Source organism: Anguilla anguilla, chromosome 6 (genome assembly GCF_013347855.1).
Source record: "Anguilla anguilla isolate fAngAng1 chromosome 6, fAngAng1.pri, whole genome shotgun sequence".
Taxonomy (NCBI): domain Eukaryota; kingdom Metazoa; phylum Chordata; class Actinopteri; order Anguilliformes; family Anguillidae; genus Anguilla; species Anguilla anguilla.
The window spans coordinates 59,766,134-59,786,266 of NC_049206.1; the positions used below are offsets into that span (position 1 = coordinate 59,766,134).

Consider the following 20,133-nt stretch of genomic DNA (forward strand, 5'->3'; position numbering starts at 1 on the left):
CACTCCTGACTCAACTAATCAGCAATTCAAAATGATCTCTAGCTGTTGAATGAGGTGAGCTTTGTTAGGGTTGAAATGAAAACCTACAGGATGGTAGATCTCCAGGAACAAGGTTGGGGAATGACCACTGCCTTATGGGGTGTTTCTTTTTTTTAGGGGGGGTGGGGGTCCTTACCAGTTCCTTCCTGAGCCAGACGAGGGCCTCGTCGATGTTCCCGAACCCCTTGAGTCCGGTGGGGGGGGTGGCGGGTGTCGGCGGCGGGGGGGTTGGGTTCGGGCTGCCTCAGGGGGCACAGCGCCTCCTGCTGGCCGGGCCCCAGCGGCGCCTCCGCGGCCCGGGGGCCCCTCGAACCCCAGGCCTCCAGGTGCGCCTTCCAGGCCAGGTACGACGGCCGCCGCGTCTCCAGCCGAAGCTTCTCCGTCAGAGCCTTCAGGCTGCCCAGGTGGTCGTCATGGGCAACCCCCACAATCCCCTGCTGTTCCGGCGGGTTACTGACGTTGTCTACTGTGATGAGGGGCGGGGACATGGTGTCCATGACAATAGCAACAAAAAAAACTACCAAAAATCTGCCAAAATTCGACCAAAATTTAATAAACTGGAAAAACTGCAGCGGTTAATATCAAGTTTTTCAGTATTTTAGTTAGAAAGTGTGAGTTCTGCAGAGCATCAGCGCTGTTGTCCAGAGGTTATTGGTTGTTTTTTGTTTATTTTTATCGTTGCTGGTGCTCCGGCAGTCCGTTGCTCTCTGGGGCGTGTCCGAAACGCGCAGCGCTCAGATCGATGGGACGGTCCCATTCGGTCCCGCGAAGCGACCCGCCGAAATCATGGCTGCCATGGAGACGGACGGGAGAAATGTCCTGACGAGGAGAGAGCCCAAAAACATCTCCATCGCCTCCAACCAAAAACTGCAGACCAGGGGTGTGTTCGGCAGGCAGCAGCTGAAATGACACACAGAATCACACGCTCAGTTCAGCATCCGTGACACCGCGCAGACCAGCACCCCCGTACCCCACTCCCTCACTCTGTTTGCGGGGTTTCGCATGATGTTTGCACACGGCTATGCTAATGCACATGAAGCACATTAATGCCTGGTCGTGCCTGTGAATAATAACACGATAATAATCTTTTCTCTGCAACGACCCGCTGGCCAGTGGGATTGCTGATCTGGTTCTGTGCGGCTGATCTGGTCTGAGTGGCTGATCTGGTTCTGTATGGCTGATCTGGTTCTGTGCAGCTGATCTGGTTCTGTGTGGCTGATCTGTTTGTGTGCGGCTGATCAGGTCTGAGTGGCTGATCTGGTTCTGTGCAGCTGATCTGGTTCTGTGTGGCTGATCTGTTTCTGTCTGGCTGATCTGGTCTGAGTGGCTGATCTGGTTCTGTGCGGCTGATCTGGTTCTGTGCGGCTGGTCGGTTTCTGTGCTGGCTGGTCTGCTGACCGCTTGCTAGGATTAAAGATCACCGTTTCCTGTAATGGGGAAGCACTAGAGACTCGAGGGTTGTGTGAATGCAAACGCCCCCCCCCCATCCCCCCCACCCCAGTGATGTCCCAGAGTGCCTCGTTCTGAAAGCCCGATTTCAATAACGCCGCTTACAAGCAAAGAAACACTTTAGCGCACTGCCAAGAGCCAAGCTGCCCAAAAACGGTCTCTTCTGAGAGGGGAGTGTGGTCCGGTGCCAGCGAGCAGTCGGGACTGGGGCCGGTCCGGCTGGAAAGGCCTTCACTGGGCTCTCTAATCCCACACACACACACTCCTTTATCCGTGGATCAAAGCGCCATTAGCCTTAAATCACCTTAATTAACCTCACATTCAATCTTCGCAATTAGCCACGCTCTGTCAGCATTTCGTCCATTCAAAGACTAGCTCAAATTTGGCTCGTAATTCCAAGGGGAGGATTTAAAAAATAATAATAATAATTTAAAAAATAAATCCTAAATCTCCAGATGGTATTTCTAACGTTTCGAAAGAACAGGAGCCCAAACCCCGGCTGTTAGACAGTTCAGGGGTGCGTCATTAGGATCGTAGAAAGATTTAATGTGAGTTTCTGTACGGTTCCTGGAGAAGACTACACAAAAAAAATAATTTTTTGGTGCTAATTAAAGCAAGAAAATGGTTCTTTGTAATGGTTATATTTTGACGTTAAGGGGCTTTTTTGTTGTGGAATAAAACTGAATGCCCTCATCGTACACGTTTAGAATTTGAGAAACTTTTGGTTCTGGATTTAAAGTGTAGCATCCAGCCCAAAATTCCCACTCCGCTGCTCGTATCCCAGCAGTACAGCGGGAACACGGCGTTCCGGACTACGGAAAAGCCGCCGTCTCCGTCCACCAAGGGCACACTGGGAAAACTCGGGGATTTAAGCTGTGTGGCTTTTCCCCACCGTGCCAAATGAGAAACACAGACTAAGAGTGCCAGTGAGGAGCCTAGCCCACCCTTCTGATTGCTTTACAGTGCCGTTAGCGTTAGCGCTGTGCTCATTAAACCCATTTTCAGACAGAGAGGGGAACCAGGGGATGGCTCAGAGCCAGCTGCTCCCCCTGATGGAGGCCGTTAGAACAGCAGGTATTTGGTGATGGGTGACAGGCTGTCTCAGAGCGGTAGAACCTGTGCCAGGAGTGGGCCTGGTTGGTCTGTCTGTCTGTCTGTACAGCACAATGCAGACATGAGCTAGACGAACCAACTTGCCGAAACCCCGCCCCTTTTCTTTCAACTCTCCCCCCCCCACCAAAGCCTATGACCGCCCTGTACACAAAGCCATGGGAGTTTCCCTCTGAAGATTTGCTGCATTGTCACATGACCCCTTTCCCTCAGCAGGTGGCCATTTAAAACGGTGATTTATTTTGGTGTGCAGTAAACGGCAGACGGGCGTTTTAAATGGAGATGTTTGTTAGCGCACCGTATGGTCGGCCGGGTGAAGGCACGTTAAGATGCTGGCAGAGGAAGAGAGGAACTCAGCGCTTCTCTTTAATGAGAGGACTTCCTGTATCTATCCTGTGTGTCACAGCATCTTTTATTACCGCAGTTGCCCACGGGGTGCATGTTACTGGGGTTGGGGGCTTTCGTGCGAAGCATCGATCATCTTTTCGAGCATGTTACGGGAAATGTCCTGCCATTGTCTCGCTAAATAATGCAGAAGGCTGAGGTATTGTGGGTAATCCCGGCGTTTATCTGACAGGCTTCTGGGGGGTTGGGGGGGGGGGGGGGGGGGTCACGCTGCACAGGGCTCAGGAGTGCTGGGGTAACTTTATGGATGCTCTCCGCTTTCGCTGGAAAAAACTTTTTGAGGAACGAGACCAGTTCCCTAATCGGCACACTGGTACTCTGCTCTTATCTGTTGTGTAAGACAGACAAACTTGCACAAATTCTCAGAGGCATTATAAAAAAAATAGTCACTTAATACAGAAGTATAGGGGGGAAATCAGCACTGGCTTAAAGAAAGTAAACGACTGGAAATGAGGACCGTTAATCGGGGGGATCATGTGGCAGATGTGTCCACAGCAGAAGGCTACTTTCCCCCTACCTGCCCAGCCCCACTGAACTCCCGCTGTTTTAGGAGGTCAGGGCCAAGGTAGGGCCCGAGCCTGCGAGCTCACCGGCGGTAGGGGGGGGGGGGGTGACAGTTACGCCCGAGCCTGAAATAATCGGATCGCCGGTGCCTTCACGTTCTATCGCCATGGTTACCGCTCAGAGCTCCAATTAACCGCGGGAAAAAAGGTGGACCTCCCGCCGTTCCGCTGATTGCCGGCCCCGGCCAGCGTGATTACCGGCGAATCAAAATGTAATCTGTCCGCTATCCGATCGGAGGCAAACGCGCTTATCTGGATGAGGCTGCTCTTTGCAGAAACTCAGCCCTGTTCAGAGATGCAAGCAACCCCGATGTCAGCACTATTTTGCACTTTAAAAAAAAATGAGTTTCGGTTTTTATTTTATTGAATTGCGTGCAGATATATCGGTAATCGTGGATGTGGGCGGCAGTGTAGCACAGTGGGTAAGGAACTGGGCTTGTAACCAAAAGGCCGCAGGTTCGATTCCTGGATAGGACACTGCTGTTGCACCCTTGAGCAAGGTACTTAACCTGCATTGCTTCAGCATATATCCAGTTGTATAAATGGATGCAATGTAAAATGCTGTGTAAAAAGTTGTGTAAGTCGCTCTGGATAAGAGCGTCTGCTAAACGCCAGTAATATAATGTAATGGATGATGTGTCCAGTGCTCTGTACCTCTCCTCCTAGGCACTTGTTTGTGTTTTTGTGTCCTCTGTGTTGCAGGTAATGTGATCCAATTGATTATTTTATTCCTGTTGTACCAAAGCTGTCCTTTATCCCCCTGTTCGGAGGCCCCTCTGTATCCCTGTCATGAATTATTTATTAGGCCTGCTATTTAGACCCACTGTAAACCTGGGAGGGGGACTCCAGGCGACAAAGAGTTCTTGGAGTGAGGACCTCCCTGCTTTACCATTTGCAGAGTGCCGTTTGTTTTCTCTCCAAAGTTTTAAGTCAGTGTTCTAGAACTCCATTGCTTTCAATTACCAGTCGCGATTGTTACATCAGCATTAGAATGTTAAGCTGAGAACGTTCTAATCGCGTATTTGTGATGTCACGCGTTAACGGGTTAAAATATGGCGCATGGTGCTACCACAGTGCATCACTTCACACACCCATTGAGCCGCTGTGCTTATCCAGGGTGAACAGCACAACTCAAGCACAATGATGTCACTGCAATCAAGAAGTCATCATGGATTTATTTTAGGATTGTTATAACGTGCTTTATGGCTTAGTGTGGATGCCACCTGTACAAAAGATTTTGCGGTTCTAGGTTGACATAGGTCAACTTACATTTAGTTCCTCTGATATTACATTTGCTCTCGCAAGTAATTCCAGTGGATACACTCCTCGTTTTCTTTCTTTGTAAGTCACTGACGATATGAATATTTGCTAAATGGCCATAAGGTAAGGAAACGTACAGGAGTGAGTAGATAACGCCCTTCAGAGTCAGTAACGGAAGTAACAAGAAGTGCTTGAACAAAAACTACCACCTGACAAACATTCAACTGATCTGACAGTATACCAGAGTGTTGTGGCAAACGATTTCTACGAAAATAACATACTAAACTATTCTATATGGAAGTCAACTATCTTAACAGCTTATTCAGCATATTTTATGTTACATGATTTGGAGGTGAAAGCAGATGAGCACGTGCCATGCTCTGAAGCACCCGGTGCAAAGAAATAACAAAGAAAATTCACAAGTTTTCAAACGCCAGAAGCTCTAGAAAGGAAACGTGCATCAGATGGCCAGTAGAACGAACAGCCGTCCCGTTAGCAAGAGGAAGGCGCATTTCGTTACTTTTAAAAACTGCAGGCTGAAAAACGGAAAAAACTGTTGCTGTTGGTAACGGTTACTGGCCATCCGCCTGTGGCTTTGTGCGTCTAGCCGCGCGCATCCCGCTCCACCCCCTCCCCGCCAGCAATACTGTAGACGTATGTAATTAACCATCCACAATCCTATCGCAGGGAACAACCAAAAAAAAAAAAGCGATAAATACAACTCTCAACTCTATCCACCCCCAACATCAAATACAAAGTGGCGCACTGCCGGAACTAATTAGCCGGCAGGGCAAGAAAGACTGCCTTAATTAGCCCTAATCTCCATTATCGAGCCATGCGAAAAGCGACCAAATATTTGCTAATATTGTTCGATGTTAATAAAACATTAGTAGTGAAGCAGCAACGTAGACTATATTTAAAAAAACCAGCGCACAGACAAATAGGGGCTTGGTTAGCAACATAACATACTAATTGAATGTAATGCTCAACCTACCACCGCGCTATTGGAATGCAAGTTGTGAAAACTTAGCAGCTTGAATATAACTGGAGAGTTGAGAGGGATAAACTCATCCTGGTTTCTAAGCCCTGTATAATTCATAGACTGCATTATTCTCTAACAGCGCCGACTCACCTGCTTCAGAACATATGCTCCGTTTCGCCTCCGATTCACTTACTGGTTACTTCAGGCACAACTGGTTTGTTCCAAAAGACAAGTCCGCTTCCCCGCACTGCTTTGGCATTTTTTGAGGTTGAGGACCATTCGAAAGAGGGGGTGGGGTGGGGTGGGGGTTGTGTCAGGGTTTTGTTGCCTGGATACGGTTTTGTATTCCAGGACAGGTCCGTGCTCAGTGTCTACTGAGGCGCAATGTGCTACTGCCCACGTCCGGACGCGTCCAACGTCGAAATGGACAAGTCTACGGGACTGAAACCTTGTGCGGAATTGTGCGCCTAGTGGACTGTCAAATGGGATTTGGATGTAGCGGGCTAATCATTCCGATTAAACAGGAACTGCTCATATGAGACAATAATTCGAAGTGCAATTGTTCTCGACAAACATTTCTACTCGAATGCCAGTGCTAATAGTACGGAACTTATACTATTCATAATTCATAAGTAATATGTTCGATTATTTTTGGTTAAAATCAACATATGGTAATATTATTATTGTTGTTGTTGTTTATTATTACTCATTATTATTAATTATTTCCTATTAATGTTGTAGGCGTAGTTGTACTTGTAGAGGTAGTTACAGCATTTGGAATGTTTTAAGGTTTTAATGTTTTAGGCACAACATCAATAGGTTGTTCGAAGAGAGCCCGGAATCAAACTACACTAGCCTGACCCCTTGTGGCCACAACGAGGATGCGCAGCGCCGCGAGAGGTCACGGAATTTTGTGGTTCGGTCCAAGAACATAGAGTTCCAGTGGTCTAGTCTCGCCGTTCTTCCCGTGCAGTCTGTCAGGGCTGGCAATGGTGTCTTTAAGGACACACCGCACAAGTCTGGAAATAGTGTCGCCACAATTTCAGAGCCCCGTGCCACTTCCGACCACAGCATTTACTGATTCTGCCCTACAATTTTAAGAAGCACTTACCCTGAAGCAGGGGAGCTTAATGTTATCCCAAAAGGGTTAATTCGGGTCCAGGTGAAGGGTTTTTTTTTTTGTTGTTGTGTTTTTTCTTTTGCTCAGCACTATGGTACCTGATACTACTTATCAAGGTCTTCACTGCAGGCCATGATTACTTAATTTACTTGAATTAGGTGTTGTAGTGTTTGGCTATAATAAAAACCTGCACCCACATCAGCACTGCCCTAAAACATAACTCAGTGGTGCTCACCGCCTGGTCCTGCTGGCCACAGTGTCTGCAGGTATTTGCTCCAAACATGCACTAAGCTACCAGATTTGACGAAATGTTTTGCCTCCTTGTTTCAGGAAGTAAAGCTCATTAGTGAAATCAGATGGTGTAGTGCATGGTTGCAGCAAATGCCTGTGGCCTGCAGGACCTGGAGCTGAGTAGCCTTGTCTGTTTATCCCCCCCCCCCCACAATATTTGCACTTCATAAATGACTTCTTTCTTTGTCATTTTCCAGAGACCCTGCTTTGCTGAGGATAGTCATTTATTCTTGTTCTAGTCCTAAATGCACATGGGGGTTTTGTGTAAGTACTGTTTTAGTGCTGTTGAAGACAAGCATATCCATCTGCTTGACAAAGGGTTATAGTTTTGTCTCCTTTGGTAACATAAGAAACCTTATTTTGGCATACAGTATGTCCTTTGTCTGGTCAAAGGTAAATGTAGGTAATTCTACAGACTCATTATTTGCAATGTTGTGGGCCAACCTCTACTGTAGTTTCCGTTATAATAGGGTATGGGCGGGACTTCCGGTGTGCGAAACGTCTGTTTATATTCAGCAAGTGCAGGACTGCGTTAACAAGGTAGGCATGTCAAATTGCATTTTACATTAATGTCCTTTCATCTGTTACAGTGTTAGTTTTTAAGGTCTTTTGTAACAAATAAACTACAATTTGCCGTTTAAATGTTTTTCGCTACTGACGTGAGCTGCATTAAATATCATATTTCTTGTAACACGATTGCTGGCTAGCTTAATAGCTTGGGTTAGCAGGCTCGCTAACGTTGAATGATTATAGCTTCGTCGTTGGCTCTCGCCTACCAGGATAGCTAATCCAGGGCGGCAGTTATACAGCCTTACCTCGTATGAACCTGTTTTCTAGACAAGATCATATGATAGCAGGCTGCGTGTTGCTAATTCGCCAGCAAACATTCGCTATACGCTTCAACGACGGTTTTGAGGAATACGCCAGGTAATTTATCAACGATTTGACCAACCTGATAGCGTGCTACACAGCACAATGTATTTTTCTAGCTTAACTACCGAACTGTCAAATTTCATTTTATTTGCAATTGATGTATGGAGTCAATTATCAAGAATGATCTTGCATGTTGTCATCCAAATAACAGACTTGCTTAGCTACGTATCTGTGACATCTGTTTACAAAGTTACACCGCTGACGTCAGTTACATAAGCCTGAAGTTTTTATGCCGTTGGAAATTATGAATAAGAATTTATGTTCAGTATTTTTTCATAATGTTTTTGTTCATGGAGCTATACGTGAGAACGGGTCCTGTGCTGTTTGTTTCGCAAATCTAACGTAGCTTCTTTTTCTTTCGTAATTACTTAAAAAATGGTAAAAACAATAAAAAAATATTCATGTTTGTCAAATAATTTAATTATATGGTAGATTTTGCATTCACGTATGACATTTCGCATTTAAAAACCAATTTGAAATGTACTTATTTTGAATTTATGTTCATTTTATTTCTATTTCATATTTTGAAAATATAGAGTCATTGTGTCAGTTGTGTACTCTGTGTGTAATGTGGCGTGTGTGTTTGTGCACTACTAAGTGTTTAATGTTTGTGTACTCAGTGTGTAATGTGTACTTAGTGTGTAATGTGTGTAATGTTTGTGTACTCGGTGTGTAATGTGTTGTGTGTGGTTGTGTACTCAGTGTGTGTTTGTCTTTGTGTTTTTCCACTCAGTGTGTAATGTGGTGTGTGGTTGTGTATTCAGTGTGTAATGTTGTGCTTTGTGCTCCAGCCTGCTCTGTTTCCTGGTTCATGATGGCGAACGGTCTCGTGAAGGCCATCTGCCTGCTGGGCGTGGTTGCCATGGCGATGCTCCCCAGCTGCCGGCCGGAGGATCCGCCGCGCCTCCTGCTGGTGTCCTTCGACGGTTTCCGCTGGGACTACGTCCAGCGCGTGGCCACGCCCAACTTCCACGCCCTGATGGAGGAGGGGGTGCGGGTGGAGCAGGTGGAGAGCGCCTACATCACCAAGACGTTCCCGGACCACTACACCCTGGTGACCGGGCTGTACACGGAGAGCCACGGCATCGTGGCCAACGAGATGTACGACCCCGACCTCAACCTGACCTTCAGCATGGACCACCCCAGCGCCCGCGACCCTCGCTGGTGGGACGGGGCGGAGCCGCTGTGGGCCACCAATCAGAGGGCGGGGCACGGGAGCGGCGCCGCCATGTGGCCCGGCACGGACGTGGAGATCCGCGGGACCTACCCCACCCACTTCCTGCCCTACAACGCCTCGGTGGGGTTCGAGGCCCGGGTGCGGAGCCTGGTGGGGTGGTTCGCGCGGGACCCGTCCGTGCGCCTTGGGCTGCTGTACTGGGAGGAGCCTGACGTCAGCGGCCACGCCTTCGGGCCCGACAGCTCGCTCATGGACGCCGTCATCGCCGACGTCGACGCCAAGCTGGGCTTCCTGCGGCGGGAGCTGCAGAGGGCGGGGCTGTACGAGCGGCTCAACCTGGTCGTCACTAGCGACCACGGCATGGCTCAGATGTCCGGTGAGAGGGTGGTGGAGCTGGACGCGTACCTGAGCCGGGACGCCTACACCTGGATCGACAAGAGCCCCGTGGTGGGCATCCTGCCCCAGGAAGGTCAGGCCGCACCGCCCATGTTGAGCCATAACCCCCCCCCCCCCCCCCCCATGAATAAGCACCAATAAATAAGTAAACAAATGAGTTACAAAACAAATAAAAATGATGGATTATTGTAAATGTAAAAATTAAATAGAGACTGTAATAAATAGGAATAATTGGAGTTGAAATAGAAGACACTTTGGTCAGGGTTATGGCAGTTTGACCCTGACTGCCGTGTCAGACTGGCGCCCTCTGGTGGTTTGTTTTCGCTCATGCTGGCCTGCGTGTTTCCGCTCTCAGGGAAGCTGGAGGAGGTGTACCGCTCCCTGGCCCACGCCCACCCCAGCCTGCACGTGTACAGGAAGGAGGAGATCCCCGAGCGCTTCCACTACCAGCACAACGACCGCATCATGCCCATCATCGTCGCCGCTGAGGAAGGCTGGACCATCGTGCAGAACAAGAGCGACGGCCTCATGCGTAAGTGCTGGATCAGCCGCCAGACCTGCGGTGTGGGCGCGTGCAGTAAACCCAGTTTTGTTAAAGACCTCAATGTGCACTAATCGCATTTGTCAGTAAGTTGATTATACTGTAGAAATGAGACGGACTGCCTGTCATCTGATGCAGACTCCTGTAATCTGTCTCTCCCCCTTCGTTTCCCACCGTGCACCCGCATTCCCCTCCCCTCTTCTCTTGGTCCAGTGGGTAACCATGGTTACGACAACACCTTACCCAGCATGCACCCCGTGTTTGTGGCCCGAGGTCCCGCCTTCCGCCGGGCCTACAGCAAGGCGTCGGCGCGTGCGGTCGACCTGTACCCGCTCATGTGCCACATCCTGGCCCTGCCGCCCGCGCCAAACAACGGCTCATTGGCCAACGTGCGGGACCTGCTGCGCGAAGCCTCGCCCCCCACGCAGGCCCCGCCCCCCGTCCCGGAGCCCACCTACGCCCGGGTTCTGGGCTCCCTGCTGGGCGTGGTCTTGGTGCTCGGCTTCCTACTGGTCTTCCTGAAGTATGTGACCCTCCGGCAGCTTCCGGCCACGCCCACCGGCAACCCTGAAATCGCCAGGCCCCTCCTGCAGGACCACCTGGAGATTTAACCTACCCTCAGGCCCCTAGTCTCGTGTGTGTGTGTGTGTGTGTGTGTGTGACTGCGAGTGCGAGTGTGTGTGTGAGACAGTGTGCGTCAGTGTGTCAGTGTGTGTGAGTGTGTTAGTGTGAGCAAGTGTGAGTGTGTCTGTGTGTAAGTGTGTGATTTGTACGTGTGAGTATGTGTGTGTGTGTGTGTGTGTTGGACATGATCATTTTAACAGGTTTAATGTCATAACCATTAAAGCAGCGTAGCCACACACTATCAGTATATATGTGTCTCTGCCTTAATGTGAAAGGCTGCTCAGCTCTAACTGGGCCCAGTTTTCAGAATGGAATGAAATTCTGTTCCCGGGGTTCAGCATGAGGGAGATGTGTAACTCAGATTAAGATACAAGGGGGGTGTGGTGTAATTTACAGTTTTTTCGCTGGCTTGCGTGGTTTTGATAGGCTGTGGCAAAGAGAATGTTGTACGTGTCAGTTGTTGCTGAATTCTGCTGCACGTGTTCAGAAGGTCTGCTCCCAGAAACCTTGAGAAAACTTTGCACACACTAAATTATCCAATGTGAACTTTCCTCACTGTGATATAAGGCATTGCTGGGCAGAGCTGAGTACAGTGGAATATAGCAGAGTGTAGTGGAGTATAGTAGAGCACAGTGGAGTGCTGTAGAGTGTAGCAGAGTATAGTAAAGTACAGTAGAGATTGTGTGTGCAATGAGGCCTTGCTTGCGTGAGACTTAACAGTAAATAACAGGAAGTACCCTTTTTGCCTTTTCTGATTGGTTGTTGTCCAGTCCGTCTCCGTGTCACAGAATTACACAGTATTTCTTTGGTTACCTTGCATTACTTACATCAAATTCACACATTCTGAGGACGATCTGTAACTACTAAAGAATTTTAATACCTAAGTACGAGCCGTTCCTTACATTTATATGGTTTACTAAAAATAGACGTGGCTTCCTTTTCCCAGAAAAAAGAGCCATTCTTGGAGATTGCTGTGCAGGTTTTGCGTACAGTATGCGGACATGCCTTGCCCTGCAGAACCTTGGTTTGGTGGAAACCGAGCCATAATGGCGGCTCGAGCGGATCCATAATGGCTTCAGTGGGCGTGCAAAGCCTTGTAGAATCGCCGCCTTAGTGATGGTGTTTCGCGTAACGTTTTTTTTCATGTTGGCCTTCATGAAGCATTTTATTGTCCTTTAAAAATGAGGCATTTTATTGCTTTACCTGTGGTATTGGCATTAGTATTACCTGTGTCCTGATTTATTTTTTTAAAGAGTGTTTTAAGAGCTACTTTTCTGTTTTGCACTAAATGTTAGAATGGGAGTGACCTGCCCTGCTGTGTGCAAAGTGTCTCAGAAGCTGGGGTCACCTGTAGTGTTGAGGTGTTGGCCAGTGTCACATGACACGAGTCACAGAGGACCGTGTCCCATGCGCAGCTGACGATGTTATTGGTGTTTTGCCTTTTGTTTTTTAAATCTTGTTTGTGTGAAAGTAAATGGTGCACGAACAGGGGGGAATTAAAGGCTTTGTTACACTGTGAGGTGATCGCATATGTAACCCAGCAGGTGGCGCTGTTTATGCTCGACACTTTGCCTTGGCTGAAAACACTAGTGCAGCGGTGTCCAATCGTACCTGGAAAGGGCCAGTGTGTGTGCAGGGTTTTTGTTTTAGCCCAGCGCGAAGATAACTGATTCTGCGTATCAAGGTCTCGACTGAAGACCATGATTAATTAATCGCTTTGATCAGGTGTTGTAGTGCTTGGCAAAAATAAAAACCTGCACCCACACCGGCCCCTTTTGGATGAGATTGGACACCCATGACCTAGATCGGAGCTGGCCAATCTCGTTCCTGGAGATTGACTGTCCTGTGGGTTTTTACTCCAACCCTAATGAAGCCTAGCAAAGCACACCTCATTCATCAGCTGGAGATTTCGTCGATTAGTAGAGTCAGATGTGCCAAATTAGGGTTGAAATGAGAACTTACAGGATGGTAGATCCCCAGGAGCAGGGTTTGGCAGACCTTCCCTAAGTGATTTATTATCTTACTGTCACTTAGTTACCTGAAGTGTTCTGACAGCTTTGTCCACAGCAGTGAAATCTCCCATGCAAAGGGACGTTAGCACTGTGATGTAGTTCTATCAGCTACAAGTACCAGGAATTTAAAATAATATATTTTTTATGCATTGTGTGTGACAGTGGCTGCCTTACTAATAATAATTCATGATTTGTTGTCGTCTTGTCGTCGTCCTGCTCCTGTTTAAATCCATTAAGATGTGGCTGATTCTCATTGGAAAGCATGTGCGGGGAATATATTTCAGAAGCTCCTGTTGAAAAGTACCGGAAGGCATGTGACATTGTCAAATGTCAAACGTTTCCCCAAATTCAACATGTAAGAAAAAAAATAAATGAAAAGTTTTCTTTTTTGGCCATTATTTGTTATTTGATTCTATTTGTTTCTGTTGTGTTGGACTAATGGGGCAAGTGCACAATGTGTGCATTTGACCTCTTAATGAGCCTGACTCCTAATTGGTGGGTGAAAGGGGTGGAGTCTGAATTTGCTTAATGCGTAGACAGGGTGGGGGGGGGGGCAGGGGGGGATTCGGTCACACGCTTCAGGGGAGAAGAGTTTGTCTGCGGTCTGCTGAGCCCACAGGGGGAGGCGAGGGTGAGTACTTCAGCACAGCCTGAGCACAATCGGGCGTTCCAGACCCAGCAGAAAAAGCGCATCCATTATCTATACATCATTATCTATATCCGCTTATCCTGGGCAGGGTAGCAGGGGGTTGTGCTGGAACCTGTCCCAGCATGCACTGGGCGAGAGGCAAGAAGGAACAAAAAAAAAGCAGAAATGAAAATGTAACATTTTTATTTCTTTTTGGTGAAATGTACAGGCACACGCCGCACAAGTCACACTTCTGCAAATCTCTGCGCTTGAACACATTTCTCATTTCTTCATTCATTAATTCATATTTTCACTCCATCCAAAACACAACACTTAACGAGAAAAAACCTCCTTTATTTCACAATGTCAAACATACGACGATTTTAAACACTCCCCACTACGTAAAAAGTCTTAATTTATACAACGACACAAGAAACGTACCCGTAACGCTACCTCAAAGCAAATAAATAAATCCACGACTAGTAAGATGATAATTCAAACAGACAGAAAGGCAAGGATGAGTCACATTTAAACAAACAAAAAAAAACGACACATCAACCAAAACATGACAAGCCCTTCGGTGCATTTAAAACGATTCTAACCTTAACCCTTAGAAAAATATCATTCTTTGCATAGATTTGAGTTTGACCAAGATTGCACACTAACAAGTAAGACCTTTGAAAATGAGAATCAAACAATAATTAACCCACATTTAAGTGAATAAAACTTAAATTAACAATTCCCCCCCCCACTTTTCAACAAATAAACACAAGGAAATTTTACAAAGACAAATCCTTTCCTCTCTTTTTTTAAAATGAGAGCAAACAGTCAGCCCTCCTTTCTTACGTTTTGCTTCATACAGCAGACAGTGTAACAGACAGAGGAGAGATCGCAGTGCCATGTTGGGGGAATCGAACCCGCAGCCGAGGGGGGTGGTGGGGGGATATATGAGGTTCGAGAGCTGGCCGTCCTATGGACTGTGCCACACGTCTAATCGTGCAGTCTGCATGCCAACACAACACGCCCGTCAGTAGCCGCACAGAGTAAATATCACCGCCGACCTGTAACTGGAGTCTAAATAACAAGCCGTACCCAGAAGAGTCAAGGCGCCATAAAGTGTCACTTTCGCTTCCCTATTCGGTCTGGTTTCCCTTGTGGCAGGAAGACGCCGCGACGCTTCGTTTACGCTCCCTGTCTCCTGTTCATCGTTGCCATGGTGATATCAATCAATTCAAGTAAACCCAGGTATACATCTTCCCGTGCCTGGTCGGACCTAACATTAAGGCCTACAGTGTAAATATGGTGCTGAGCTCTTTATTTCCTGCAAATTGCCATGCCCTTATCTGATTGGTTTTTTCGAGAAGAAAAAAAAAAAACGTTTTCATTCAACGTGTGCGGAGAAGATGGTGACAACCACCCCCTCCTGTCGATTGTCCAACGGGGCAAATCCAGGCTCCTCCCCCCTAGCCCCCTTTTTCAATCAATCAGAGGGTCGTCGTCGTCGTCTTCCTGCAGCTCCAGGCGGGAGAAGGGGCGGGACCTGGACGGGACCTTGTTCTTGAGGAAGATGAAGAGGCCGGTGAAGGTGGAGAGGAGCAGGAGGACGCCCACCACCAGCCCCAGCACCGGGGCCAGGCTCGAGCAGGACTCCCCAGCCAGGAGGCACCGGGCCCGGGCAAGGCTGCCGTTGTTCGGCCTCTCCTGCAGCCCCAGGAGCCGGCACATGAGCGGGTACACGTCCACGCTGCTCAGCCCCGCGACCTGCAGCCCGTGCCCGAACGCCGGGCCCCGCGCCGCCAGGAAGGGGTGCATGCTGGGAAGGGAGTTGTCGTATCCGTGGTCACCAACTGCAAATTGTAAAGAAAAGAAGTATTATTATCCTTCCTTATTATTATTATTATTATTACACATGGTTGATTTGTTATTTTTGACAGTATGACTGCAGCACCCCAGGTGGTGCAAGCTGGCATTAGGATGGTGTAAGTTGACATTAGGGTGGTGTAATTTGGCGTTAGGGTGGTGCAAGTGTGCATTAGAGTGGTGTATGTTGGCTGTATGTTGACATTAGGGTGGTGTAAGTTGACATTAGGGTGGCGTAATTTGGCGTTAGGGTGGTGTATGTTGACATTAGGGTGGTGTAAGTTGACATTAGAGTGGTGTAATTTGGCGTTAGGGTGGTGTAATTTGGCATTAGGGTGGTGTATGTTGGCATTAGGGTGGTGCAAGTTGGCATTAGGGTGGTGCAAGTTGGCATTAGGGTGGTACAAGTTGGCATTAGGGTGGTGTAAGTTGGCGTTAGGGTGGTGTATGTTGGCTGTATGTTGACATTAGGGTGGTGTAATTTGGCATTAGGGTGGTGTATGTTGGCTGTATGTTGACATTAGGGTGGTGTAATTTGGCGTTAGGGTGGTGTAATTTGGCGCTGTGGGTTCTCACGTCGGGAGAGGTTCCCGTGCTGGACGATGGTCCACCCCTCGTCTGCGACCAGCATGATTGGCTGAACCCTCTCGTTGTTCTTGTAATGCAGCCTATCAGGAATGTCCTTCTTCATGTAGGCCTTCATGTTGGGGTGGCATTTGCTCAGGGCCTTGAAAACCAGTGCAGGGTCTGTACACACACACACACACACACACGAATTACAGCAATGGACATAAAATTCACTGCCAGCACTTGGCCACAATTAACAAGGAAGCCCCCCAACCCCCTTTAAGATTCGCCACGATATTTAGTCAGTTGTTTAAACCGAAGCTCATAAAAAAATTCAAAATGTCTATGGTATTTAGCCTTTTTTTTTACGTTTCCTTTTTTTAACAGCCCAGAAGCCTCTCATTTGCCATGCAGCCACTAGTACTAGTGTTAGCCTCTGTCAGGGCACGGTGTGAAGCTTGGCGTGTGAACGCCTCCCTCCGCGGGGGGGGGGGGGGGGGTGCGGTATTTAGCACAGGCCTGCGGCTCTACCGTTGAGCTCTGGCAGAGTGCCACTTGAGAGCTGCTTGAGAGAGCAGCAGACTCCACGTCACATTGCACACGTCTCCAGATCACTGGGGCGTACTCACAGCTGCATGCCATCCGCAAAAACCCCCCAAAACCCCAAAACTTTATCTCAATATCTCCTGCAATGACTGCCCTCCCCCCCCCCCCCCCGAAAAAAAAAACTGCCCACTGCCTACACCTTTATCCAACTCCCACTACTGGCTGCGGTGTTCTAGAACTCCACTGCTTCCGGCCACCCAGCAGTGACTGTGACATCAGCGTTAGAATGTTCAGTTAAGAACACTCTAACCGCATGATTGTGACCTCACACCTTAAAGGGTGAAATAAAGAACCCCCTCACCACCCAGTGGGATGATGGCCCCCACGGGCGTCAGGTCCACCACCGTGTAATTCTCGGGGTGCAGACAGCCGTCCAATCGGATGAGCCGGTCCTGGGAGCACTGGGCCATGCCGTGGTCGCTGGTCAGGATGATGTTGATCCGCCCCCACAGTCCCGAGCTGTTGAGCTGCTCCACCAGCAGGCCAATCAGATCGTCCACCTCCTTGAGGACACGCCCCATCTCGGTGGTGTTGTCCGGCCCGTAGCGGTGGCCGGAGCGGTCCGGCTCCTCCCAGTACAGGGCGGCGAATCGGACGGCCTCGTCCCGCTCCAGCCAGCCAGTCACGTTGGCCACGCGCTCACGGAAGGTCACGCGGGGGTCGTAGCGCAGGAAGTGGGTGGCGGTGCGGTTCTGGATGGCGATGTCCGTCCCGGGCCACATGGCGGCGGCCGTCTCGAGCCCCGCCTCCTGCGCCGTGACCCAGATGGGCGTGGCCTGGTTCCACCAGAAGGGGTCGCGGTCGTCGGCGACGGAGAAGTTCTTGCCGGTGGCGGCGTCGTGCATGTTGCTGGCGAGAATGCCGTGGCTCTCTGCATAAAGGCCCGTCACCAGGCTGTAGTGATTGGGGAAGGTCTTGGTGATGAAGACGTTGGTGACCTCCTTCACCAGCACCCCCTCCGAGAAGAAGAACCTCTGCAGGTTGGGGAAGTCGTACTTCTGCAGGTAGTCCGCCCGGAACCCGTCGAAGGACACGAGCAGCAAGGGGGCGGGGCCTGCCGTGCCGTTTCCCCCGTGTTCGCTAGCGACCAGCGCCGCGCCGCCCGCCAGGAAGAACAGCAGCAGGCTGCCGCGGAACATCCTCCAACAGGTGGGCAGGACTCCGTGCAGGTCACCCCTCTTGACTCTCCACACGTGACGCTGAAACACAGGTAAATGTTTGAGTGGCATGCAAATTGACAAACAAAACCACAGGGACCTTTGGCTTTGCAGAGTATCGTTTTAGCCCGGATAAAAACAAGACCAGGTCAAAACCTAGCGTATGGCTGGGCCGGACCGCCGGACCAAAGGTGTAACTTCATCAGTCAGTGACTCAGTCACAGACATGCGCGGTGTAACTTCATCACTCACTCAGTCACAGACATTCGCGTTTATAGGGCTGGCCCCGCTGTTGCGGTCCAGCCAAAAATATAACGTACGTGAACTCGAACGAAATACAGTTTCACGACAGGATTTTAAATCACTCACAGCTAATGAGTTTTACCCCATGCACTTACAGCATTGAATGAATAATCACTAGACGCCAGATTAGTTCTGCTACACGAGTTATTAAATTGAAACCATCCCGGAAACAAGAGACGTACGTCAAGCCCCACTCGGTGTGACCTAAACGTGGAGGTTAGATCGCAAATATGGCAGGCATTTCATTAAACTGGGAACAATGTTTGGTGACGCCTGTCCTCTTGACAGCTCCACAAACCGGAATTCAGTTCGAATTCTAAAACAAACTGTGCAAGCGTACTGCGAATATGGCCGAATATATATAATATATTACGAATATAACTGTCAAACAATATGAGCACACCCATTGCGGAAGCGCAGTAAGGATGTTATTGTTATAGGACTATATGGACAGACGAGGCCCGATCAATACTTTCACAGTAAAAATGTAAGCACCGAAGCTTTGAGATGGCTCGATCTGTAACGACTCTCTTCGTCTGTATTAGAAGAAGAAAATTTAATCCCATAAAGCTATCGCCGAGAAAAAGTACTGTCAATACTAGCCGGCGGCGTACAAAAGAGTCCTTTGTGAAGGGCTACAAGGAAAGCCTTCTCAGAAATTACGTTAAAGTTGCAGCATTTGGCTTTCCAATTTAGACAAGCCAACAAATTAAAAGTTCGCAAGACTAAAGAAAGAAAGCATTCATCGACTGCAGTAAAGTGACTGTGAAATATAAGACTCCACAAAATGAACTACGCAACCAAAGTCAACACTTCCATGATTTAAGACACGCGCTACACACTACATGGAACTTTAATTTCGTCAGGATCTGAAGGGGAAATAGGTCATAATAATCAACAAGGTTGCTAGTTAACTGCACGTCGTACGACAATAATATCCGAATAATCTTCCAAAGACCCACTTTCACTTGCAAGTTGTAAAGGCACGGGAACCCAAGATTACGGAAACCGTTAACGTCAGCTAGCCAGCTAAGTGCGTAGTAGTACGTGTTTAATAAAAAGCCATTACTAACCTTACGACGCTACGACCTGACACACGTACTTTACTCCCATATAATGCAGCTAATACATTACATATAGAGGGTTTGTTGCTTGTAGCGCGCTGGTGTAAAACAAAAAGTTACGCAAGCTACTTCAGCCTTCCTCAACTTCGACTCTTGAGTGACGCTCCACAGCTGATTGACAGCTCGTTCTAAACTGCGCATGGTTGGTAAGGGGAAAATAAGTGGGCGGAGTTTGGAGGGTTGTGGGCGTATCGATGCCAAAATAAACATTCTTGCAGACGATTTCCCTTTTTCGCGTTAATTGTACGGTTTTCTGTATGGTATGCACAGTGTTATAATTCCTGTCTAGTCTACTGATTGTGTCACGTTTTCTCCTTTAAGCCCAGTTTTGACCTTCCAACTTCTTTACTATAAAACATAACATAACAGGCCGTTCAGTACAACAATGCTGGCCATTTTCCTAACTATAAATTAGTGCGTACGTGCTTAATGTAGTGAAACGACATTATGTCGACAGTTTCTTCTCTGAGTATCAACATTATTAACCTCTCCTGGTGGAAATTACTGCTACCAGTCTAAGATGGCTTCTGCTGCAGCTGAATGGGCTACTATCCGGAATTAGTGATGGTCGGCCACCATGGTTGCCATCTCAACCATTTATTGAACAAACTTGAACATCTCCAAATCAGCTTCGAACGAGCTGGACCAGGCTAAAGCCAGCTAAATATTGCCATCTTGCGTCATACTTGTGATACTGACATGAATTGTTCCGCATTCCGCAAGAACTTTATTTATTTTTTGTAAATTCCAACTGTCATTGGAATTTTGTGCTTCTGGATTACGAATGACAAGGTGGGGTTTCACCTTTAGAAAATCAATTTGAGTACACATACCATGAACCCTGAAGACATGTGTAATTATTCACCATGGAGTCAACATCAGAGAATGGCCCTTCAGCTGGGGAGGGAAAAGTCTATACAGGTAAATACACAGGTTCAGTCACCTGTATGTGCTGTAACAGCTGGGAGAGAGAGAGAGAGATCGAC

General features: G+C 48.3%; 3 protein-coding genes across 5 annotated transcripts in view; 1 reads left to right on the plus strand and 2 right to left on the minus strand.

Moving 5' to 3' along the window:
• fam167ab (family with sequence similarity 167 member Ab) overlaps window positions 1–592 on the minus strand; it is a 3,203-nt gene extending 2,611 nt beyond the window's left edge. The window contains 2 exon segments of the mRNA XM_035422614.1: window positions 176–248; window positions 250–592. Of these exon segments, the coding sequence (XP_035278505.1) occupies window positions 176–248; window positions 250–536 (360 nt within the window). The 5' untranslated portion in view covers window positions 537–592.
• Window positions 1–10,979, plus strand: part of enpp5 (ectonucleotide pyrophosphatase/phosphodiesterase 5) — a 17,513-nt gene extending 6,534 nt beyond the window's left edge. Inside the window, exons 1-4 of one of the 3 annotated variants that reach the window (XM_035422593.1) lie at window positions 7,689–7,759; window positions 8,944–9,798; window positions 10,081–10,257; window positions 10,480–10,979. In XM_035422593.1, coding sequence (XP_035278484.1) covers window positions 8,964–9,798; window positions 10,081–10,257; window positions 10,480–10,877 — 1,410 coding nt within the window. In that variant the 5' untranslated portion in view covers window positions 7,689–7,759; window positions 8,944–8,963 and the 3' untranslated portion in view covers window positions 10,878–10,979. Of the gene's footprint in view, window positions 1–7,688; window positions 7,760–7,843; window positions 8,147–8,943; window positions 9,799–10,080; window positions 10,258–10,479 lie in introns of those variants that run through there. The other 2 variants (XM_035422596.1, XM_035422595.1) reach the window with 2 other exon arrangements.
• A 2,884-nt stretch (window positions 10,980–13,863) lies between these two features.
• Window positions 13,864–19,278, minus strand: enpp4 (ectonucleotide pyrophosphatase/phosphodiesterase 4). Its single transcript, XM_035422597.1, has 4 exons — window positions 19,097–19,278; window positions 16,865–17,762; window positions 15,967–16,137; window positions 13,864–15,377 (listed from the first exon to the last, which is right to left on the minus strand). Exons 2-4 carry the CDS (start codon window positions 17,700–17,702, stop codon window positions 15,007–15,009), a joined length of 1,380 nt encoding a protein of 459 aa, XP_035278488.1. The 5' UTR covers window positions 17,703–17,762; window positions 19,097–19,278; the 3' UTR covers window positions 13,864–15,006.
• Between the last annotated feature and the right edge of the window lie 855 nt (window positions 19,279–20,133).

Bases quoted from the DNA above. Each gene is read 5' to 3' on its own strand.
- enpp4 (XM_035422597.1), bottom strand. From the start codon at position 17,702: ATGTTCCGCGGCAGCCTGCTGCTGTTCTTCCTGGCGGGCGGCGCGGCG. The intron at 16,138-16,864 runs GTGAGGGGGTTC...GTGTGTGTACAG, and splicing joins GGCCATCATCCCACTGGGTG to ACCCTGCACTGGTTTTCAAG. The intron at 15,378-15,966 runs GTGAGAACCCAC...TACAATTTGCAG, and splicing joins GCACGGGAACCTCTCCCGAC to TTGGTGACCACGGATACGAC.